The 8,547-nt window shown below is 37.4% G+C and overlaps 4 protein-coding genes across 4 annotated transcripts; 1 reads left to right on the forward strand and 3 right to left on the reverse strand.

The window, feature by feature from the left end:
* The first annotated feature begins 64 nt into the window (after positions 1-64).
* Positions 65-1,365, forward strand: SPOG_04482 (ribose methyltransferase). The gene is made up of 4 exons (XM_013166481.1): positions 65-467; positions 544-744; positions 790-1,063; positions 1,112-1,365. The coding sequence occupies exons 1-4, from the start codon at positions 150-152 to the stop codon at positions 1,276-1,278; spliced, it is 960 nt and encodes a 319-aa protein (XP_013021935.1). The 5' UTR covers positions 65-149; the 3' UTR covers positions 1,279-1,365.
* SPOG_04481 (actin-like protein Arp1) lies at positions 1,053-2,789 on the reverse strand. The gene is made up of 3 exons (XM_013166480.1): positions 2,689-2,789; positions 2,475-2,634; positions 1,053-2,421 (listed from the first exon to the last, which is right to left on the reverse strand). Exon 3 carries the CDS (start codon positions 2,391-2,393, stop codon positions 1,410-1,412), a length of 984 nt encoding a protein of 327 aa, XP_013021934.1. The 5' UTR covers positions 2,394-2,421; positions 2,475-2,634; positions 2,689-2,789; the 3' UTR covers positions 1,053-1,409.
* Positions 2,790-3,139: 350 nt separating this feature from the next.
* SPOG_04480 (stress responsive orphan 1) lies at positions 3,140-4,588 on the reverse strand. Its single transcript, XM_013166479.1, has one exon. The coding sequence runs from the start codon at positions 4,271-4,273 to the stop codon at positions 3,950-3,952; it is 324 nt and encodes a 107-aa protein (XP_013021933.1). The 5' UTR covers positions 4,274-4,588; the 3' UTR covers positions 3,140-3,949.
* SPOG_04479 (MCM-associated protein Mcm10) lies at positions 4,517-7,262 on the reverse strand. Its single transcript, XM_013166478.1, has one exon. It carries the CDS (start codon positions 7,014-7,016, stop codon positions 5,088-5,090), a length of 1,929 nt encoding a protein of 642 aa, XP_013021932.1. The 5' UTR covers positions 7,017-7,262; the 3' UTR covers positions 4,517-5,087.
* Between the last annotated feature and the right edge of the window lie 1,285 nt (positions 7,263-8,547).

Raw genomic sequence — 8,547 nt, forward strand, 5'->3', positions numbered from 1 at the left:
TTGAGATCTTTGGTAATTCAAGTGTATTCTGTATCATAAAACTCACCTTTAATTCCATAAAAGTAAACTTCATTGCCAAATATTCTTTACCCGTATAGTTTGCTATTAATGTTATTGGTAACTATAAACACGACTTAATAAAAACAAGGATGTCAATTTCCTTTTGGCAGTTGCGTCCGTTCACAAAGATTTTGAAGCACTCGGCCTTTCATTTACAGCCTCATGCTTTCTTGTTAAGAAATAAATCTACTTTCAAGAAACCTGTTGTACATGAATATATATATGGTGACCATCCAGTAAGAAACGCACTTCATGCCGGAAAACGAAGTTTTGAGTGTCTGCTGGCTCAATCCTCAAAGCAGCTGAATGAATACCAAAACCTTATGAATGCGTTGAAGCTAAATATTCCTTGTCGCCTTGCCGGTAAACATGATTTAAACGAAATGACTAATTCACGACCTCATAATGTGTGTACACTTACTGTTCAGCTGGAATTCTTTTGTTCATGAGCGTTCACCGACATCATCAACTAACTATTTTCAGGGCATAGTATTGAAGGCTTCAGCCTTGGAACCTCCAGTCATTACTGATATCAACGATGTAACACAAGGGCGTGTTCAAGGGTCATCAGCGGAACGGGTCATTTCTTCGTCTGAAAAAACTTCACAACCATGTCCTCCTTTATATGTTTATTGCGATGGTGTATCAGACCCGCAAAACTTGGGTGCTATCATTCGAAGTTCTGTAAGCTAATTCCTGATCCTATATACCATTGCTAACAACAAACAGTATTTTTTAGGTGTTCAAGGAATCCTTTTGTCGAAAAAACATAACTCTACCTTGTCACCCATCGTCAGTAAAGCATCTGCTGGTGCACTGGAGTTAATGAATGTGTATCGGGTTCAAAATCCTACTCTGTTTTTAAAAGACTGCAGTCTAAAGAACTGGAAAGTTTTTGCTACTGCTCCTATGGGAAGCATACCAAATACGAATCAATATTCCGTGCTTTCTATGCCTCCGAGTTTGGCAGCGAAGCCAAAGGTTGTCGTCTTTGGAGGAGAACGTATGCATTTCATAAAATCTTATTTCTAATGCTAACGAAAATATTCAGATGGTTTAAGGACAAACATGATAAGACAGTGCGAATATGTTTTAACACTTCCTTATGGAGATCAATATGTAGATTCATTGAATGTTTCCGTCGCTGCAGGGATTATTTTGCATTCCTTGAAAGATTACTCCTTAAAAATTACGGAAAATAGCGAATTGAAGCTTTAGCAGATAGATCGATATTTTAAGAATATGTAAACGTGATTGCGTCAATTAGCAGAACTAATAAAATGCAAAAGCCGAATGTTTAATCCATTTTTTATTGTTTTACGTTTGAGTTTTCCTTTTCAATGCTGTAGCTATTTAAAAATACAATAGGGATCCGATTTATAGTTTTCAGACGTGATTAGTATATTTGAGAATGTGCTTAAGCTTGCCAAGATGGAAGCACCTGTCCACGCTGCATATCTTCTTTCTTGTGGTGTATACATCTTGACACAATTTCGAACATCACCCGACCCTTGAAGTTCTTTTAAGAGTCTGTCTCCAAATCCTTTCAGCAATGTACTTCCACCAGAGAGGACAATATTGCTTAAAAGATCTTTACGTAAATCAAGATCGCTTCGCATAACGGCTTGTACAATTTGATGATGGATACCGCCATTTTCATATCCTATGAGTTCGGGACGAAACAGTAATTCCGGAGCTCGAAAACATTCTGATCCTAATTTTAAGACTTGTCCATCAGGAAGTGTAAACTGCTGGAGTTTTGTATTAAAGGAAGAGTGAGTTTTTTCCTCCGTCTGAAAGTTTGGGGATACATAGCAGCATGCTTCCTTGATTTCACGGACAATCTCTGTTTCGGCAGACGTCACAAAGCGGTAGCCTAATTGTCGAAGCTGAAGCTGTAAATACTCAGTTATATCTTTACCACCGTAGTCATCGCGTTGAGCACTCGAAAGGACGAAGCCATCGAAGATTGGGACGGTATGTGTTAAGCCTTCTCCTACCTCTACTACCAGACCAGTCGTACGTGCAGTTGCGTATAAAGCAAGAACGGGCTGTAATGAAAAGCTAAGTGCTGGAACGTTAAATGTTTCAAAGAAAGTTTCAGCCATTCTCTCTTTGTTTTTTGCATTATTTAAAGGCGGCTCTGCTAATAGCACTGGGTGATCTTCGGGCAAAGTTTGAAGTTCATTGGAATAAACATAAGACCAGATTTTTTCCATATCGTGCCAGTTTTTTACAAGACCACGCTGAACTGGATATTCAAGTTTTAATAATCCTCGAAGCTCCTGCGCTTTCGAACCAATATAAGTGTCTTGCTGAAGATGACTAGGCATTACACGCGTATGCTTTGTCCTTCCGACGCTATTATAGCATGTTAGAAGACGACACTATGTAGAAAAAATAAATTGACATACACGTTTGAGGAAAAGCATTGAGGAATGTCATTTCCCGAGAACCCTGCTTTGAGAAAGCCTGACCCCTAGAATGGGCTGTCAATACAATAGCTCAAAAATAGGTTATTTGAAAACCCAATGACCCCATACATTGTCGATACAAACCGTTTGATTCGTAAGTCTTTCTAGCTGTTAGTTTACGAATGTGAACAATTCCTTTTGTTTGACAACATACGCTTCCTCCATAATCTCTTTGTTTTAATAAGTAGAAGATAAGTAGTACGTTTTTAGAGAAAGGTAATAAAGCAAGACGTGTTGAAAGTTGGCCGATTCACAAAGTTTCACTTTTTAAGTTAAAGGAAATTAGCAAGCCTCAATTCAATAGTTTCAAGTATATGTTTTATTAAATTTAAGTTGAAAAAGTAAAAAACGCGTGTTTTAGCTGAAATAAAGTCTTGTGGAATAGAATGAGGGATTGGTAATTGAAGTATGTAAAGGTATATAGAAAGTAGTACATCAGAAAAGCGAGGAAACAGTACTCTGTTGTTATGAAAGATAGATGGTTTCATTTCATTGACTTTGATAAAAGAATACCATGTTTTGAGGTACTAAAACGAACGGCAAAATTGTATTGTATAGCCATAATTTGCAATTACAAAAGCCTTTCTCGTCAAACTCGATATAAACTGGGGATAATGATTAATTAATTAAAAGAATAATAAGGTATCGTAAATAATAAATCTACAGAAGAACGATGATTTCATATTGGATATGAGTTCCCTGCAAAATAATTGCAGATACTGTCAAATGAAACATCCATGCCTCAAATGAAATACTTCAGCATTGAAAATGAAAAAGAAAATTAATCTAAAAACAATATAGCCACGGAGCAGTTGAGTAAGAACCATAATCATATCATTGAATAGAACTCACAATTATGCCAACTCAAAAAGAGTAACTCCTTAAAAACAAAATAGCAAATGAGAATGTAACCAACAAGAGAAAAAAAGAAAAAGAAAAGAAAAGAGATTAGTATATCAACTCATTTCGCAGGACAAACATTTGCGATGTGAAGTGTTGGAAGGACCGTTCAAGACATTAATGAACAAAAAATGAAATCAACAAGTTGGAGGGATCGTTTTTGATTCTCTTTTTTTTTTATTAAGCGCCAAATATCGTAGAAGAATTTTTCTTTGTAACATATGTGTATACGCTATCTTTAAACCCTTTTCGTGCTTTCCTCTCCTTTTTTTTTATTTTTTGATACCTTGGGAGATTCAATCGAAGAGCATGTCGTTTTTTATAATATTTTCAACAACGTCAATCCTTTGTGCTTTTGAAATCTTTCCACTTGCTAGCCGAGTCTTGGCCTTCTAAGGGATCATGTTCGACTTGACTCTCCCTTCGCTGTTATTTCCAATTTTGGTCTCACTGACATCAACAAAAAACAACAAAGAATAAAAAACTTTATATATAGATCAATGAACGCCTACATTTTACGCTTGCCATTCTGCAGAGTTTGTGGTTTGCTCTGAACCCCAACTTGGACTGTTCAAATCATCGCGGGCATCTTGAACGTACTTTGAATAATCACTTGTTTTTCCTGTATCAGAGGCAGCAACCTCCGACTCATAGACTTGCTCATTTCCATTCGAACGAAATCCGTAAACCGAACGATCCGTTCGTTGGGCATTTTGAGTAGAGAAAAAGCATTGGGATTGGTATCCCATAATAGGTTTAGCAATAGAGCAACGGCGCATAGTAGCCATCGAAGCACCGCCGTTCCTGGTAAAGACTCTTACAACGTTGTTGAATATCATCCTATCGGAAGAAAAATAAAAATAAACAATAAAGGGAAAATGAGTCGACAATAAAAGATAATGAATCAAGTACAATCAATGGAGTAAACGTTTCGAAATTTTGACTATATATACAAAAAAGAAACACCTGATTTGACAATCAATGACACTTGGTTTCACGGAAATCACTGATAATCTTTGATCGCTTAACGAAACTGTTAATATCCAAGGTATAATTCAAAATACCTTGGATTATATTCAATAATTTAATCTTTGATAAGAAATAGTCTGCTCAATCCGTACTATTTCAAGGTATTTGCCAGGGTTTATATAGAGAAATTTTTCTAAGATCGCATTTTCAATCCATGCAATGGTGACGCCAACTTTTTCAGGTTTTGATGACTGATAGGAATTGGTCGCCTTCCTTTCTTTTTTTTTTTATGCGCCGACTAACGTAAAACCACTTTGGTAATCAATTAGGCGAAGCTTCGGAAGGCGAAAAATTTTCGTACACGTAATATTGATATTAGAGTAAAAGAAAGCGAAAAAGGAAATCACCTTATTTACCAATCATGAGAGATATTCGCACTTTGAACTCCATGTTTATAGAAGCTGTTTGAAATTAAACTCCGGTGGAAACCATCAAGCGAAAGAAAAGACATTCGTATGAAGCATGAAGTAAATAAACAGAGGAACGAAACATAATATACCAGTCACGTATGACCATGTGCCTCTTGTTATCTGGAATGGCTGTAATGATTGACTGAAAAAAAATTTAGCTTTCCATTATAGTTTAGTGAATTGTGTCAATATTTAGCTTGCGAAAATTGTTCCTTTAGGCGACAATCTCCAAGTCATCCTCTTCATCACTTTCGGTAAATTCATAACGAAACTTTGTATTCTTTAAATTTAGCGTGCGTGCAGAAGAATGATGCGGGTTAGAATCCATTCCTGGTCCGCCATTGTTGTTGTTTGTAAGAGTGGGATCAAACCCAATCCTTCGTAGGCTTCTTGGGGAAAAAATTCTTTGTGCCGCCGAATGTGATGATGAAAGTGGATTCGCTTCGTCTGACTTTTTCGGATCACTTTTTTCTCTCGGTAAGTTCGATGCGGCCGATCCTTCTGCTTTCGAAATTGACTTCTGGTCCGGGTTGGGCAATTTAGTATTTGAATTAGCCGATAAGTCTTTGAAATCTTTCGGTTTGTTCTTTCCGGTATCATGATTTCCCGGAAGGAACGGTAGTTCTCCTGTTTGCCGATCCACCGATGGAGACGACGCATCTGATGAGTTTGTTGTGAATAATTTAGAGTTCCCAGAAGACGCTGTAGCATGCTTTGCTTGTAAGTTTAAATACTGATGTCCCAAAGTGCGTGCTGGAGTGTAGGCCGTGTCGTGAGAGTTACCCGATGTGCTCGTTGATGAACTGGAGGAAAAGGAAGAGGACGCATTCGGCAAGGACCTTTTCATTGTTAAACGCTCTAAAATTTCCCTTTCACGCTCTGCTTTTGCTTGTTGCTTCTTGTATCGTTCTTTTCGCTCAATTTCCTGTTGAACAGATTCTTCTGCATCATAAAGACCCAGTGCCATATTGGGGACTGCGGAATACTTTTCTCCCGCATAATAGCCATGGAACCCTTGACCACGAAGACGCTTCTCGCGCCTTGCTCGTGGCTCGTGCATGATCGTTGTACTCGAACCAAACTCTGTTCGTCGCGACATCGTCCTTTGTACCGTCATATCCACATGATATTCACAGACTTCTGATGTTCGATTATCCAACCAATGTTTACAAAGCTCCCCGTTTTTTTTGCGACTCTGACAATAGCCCAAATGTTTTGATTTACCAATTTCTAACAGCACGTCGTAATTCGTGTCCAGCTTCAGCGAAAATTTACCGGCATCTGGGTTTTTTGGCTTTAGTATATCTGGACATAGCAACGCAATGACCGTCCCGGGTTGTACTTTCCAATACCGCTCAAAGGCTTTGCCAAAGAGAAAGACCTCTATCTGCCACTTTAAGTCTGTAAGTGTAAGCATACAGTATTTTTTCTTGTGAACTGTTTCCCTTGTGCCGGTATTGTAAGCCACGATCCCCATCAATACAAAGCTATCAGCGTCCGGTTGTTCATATTTAGGAGGTACTACTAGCTTTAGTAGTTGACGAATAAGATACACATAACATCCCTGTAAATTATCCTTGACTTCTTCATCACTCATGAAGCGTACTGTAATGACTTGACGAGAATATGGTTCAATTTCGTTGCAAGGCATCGGATACACGGGTTTATTGGAACTCTTTGTGCTCAGGGTATTAGGTTTCCTTTGAAAGGAGACTTTTCTGTTTTTTGCTGCTTCTTTCTTTCTCTCTTCCTTTTTCTTTTCATCGTCCCGAGCTTCTGCTAACCGGGCGTGAAAAGGCTTTACTGCTGGCTCAATCTGTTTCCTTCCTAATGAAACATCTTTCCCTGTCTTTCCTTTATCGATTCCTAAGAGAAGTCTTTTAGGACTCTTTATTTTGGAAGGTGAGCTCACTGTAAGGACCCGAACAGCTTCAGGGGAACGAGGAACTTGAACCGCTTCTTGTCTTTGCTCCTCATCACTAGCTACCTTTCGCTTCTTTTGTTTCAGCTCATCCATTTTCTTCTGGACCTCTAATAATTGAGCTTGTAGTTGTTTTTCCTCCTCTGTCAACTCTTCTTTACCTGAACTATCGCCCATATCACTCAACCTTGAGTGCTCTGATTTCTGACTTGATTCTGACATATTTAAGAGAATGAAATGAATATGTGGAAATTATCTTCATAAGTAAAAAAAAAAATCGTAAAAACTTTTAGCTTGCTTTTCATAAAACCAAACGAAACTTCAAACTTTTCATCAAAAAATAAGCATCCCTCTTTGTATTTGACTCTATTTTCCAAAAAGAAGTACCACGCAAAAAGATACTCTCATCTAATTCCACCTTGTAAGTCTGTCGATTTATGCTTCGTCTACAATCACGGTCGAACACGATCAAGGGAAACGATAGAAAGTAAACTTCTCATAAACACGCTTGCTGTTGTAATATAAATTTCAAAACAACATACAAAGGCCAAAATTCCTCCTTTTTAGGTGTTTCTTCAATGTAAACAAAAGGTGTAGCTAGACCATGTAAAAGAATAACGAGGATAAGTGATTTTTTTGTTAAACTTCTCGCTAAAATGTAAACAAATCGATTCAAAATGTTTAAAGCTTTCTACAAGGTTGGAATCTTCTTTTGATTGCGGTACTGTTTTCTATAATGTTGTTTGCAAATTGATTATTATTGAGGGATGAATTGTATCTCACCAGTTGTCTAGACAGTTACAATGAAATTACCATCAGGATTTTTAATATTCAGTGGTTTGAATCTGAATTGTAATATACATATTAAAGGAATAAGAATGAAAAGCTAGATGTTTTTGAAAGTATGGAATCAAATATACAGCAATACTGTTCGTCCACTAAATTATTACACACATATACCATCATGAAGAATCAGTTTCGTTTCATAGTCCAAATAGAAGATTGAGAGAATATAATCAGTTATTCAGTTTAATAGCAACAGATAATTTATCTTTTTGTTAAGAAGAATAAATAAATAGGATCGTAATATCCATAGTTCATATGTTTTATTTACCTGCCAAATGGATAGCATGTTACCCCAGCAAAAGAAGTAACAATGAATTAAATATGATACAGCGAGGGGTTTCAAAACGACGGTAAGCGCTATAGCGAAAGGCACCAAAAGAAACCGAAATTGATTGATGACCGTTTTCACTTCAACAAAACTCTAGCCATTGCCATTGCGTTTCCAATTCGCGTTCGTAGAAGCTTTCATGAAGGGATTTCTTTTTTTTTGTGGTGTTAGTTGAGTGAGTCGTTCTTTTCATATAAAGTCCCACGAAGTTCTTCTTCGTTGCTAACAACTTGGATCATTTTCGCTGTTTATTTCGGACTTTTTAGTAATCGTTAGAACATCTTTGTTTTTTTCTCTTGAAATGAACGAAAAAGAGAAAGAAATGTAACCGGAAGTTGCTAAACCAGCCGAATCTCCTTTCTGGGCTTCTCCTGTCAGTTCAGACAGCTGCTTACCGTCATACAGGGAAATCGACTATTCGTCTCATTTGGATGAGTTAGAAAAAGGATGTTTATGTTTACGTCCAATTCGCGCTACACCATGTTCTGAAAAGAAGAGTCAAGCAGTGTCCATGATGCTTCTGAAAATTCCATCACGTCTGTATTATGGTTGATTATCTTTCCAGCAAAGGTTGCTAGG

Source organism: Schizosaccharomyces cryophilus, assembly GCF_000004155.1.
Source record: "Schizosaccharomyces cryophilus OY26 unplaced genomic scaffold supercont4.1, whole genome shotgun sequence".
In the NCBI taxonomy this organism is placed as follows: Eukaryota; Fungi; Ascomycota; class Schizosaccharomycetes; order Schizosaccharomycetales; family Schizosaccharomycetaceae; genus Schizosaccharomyces; species Schizosaccharomyces cryophilus.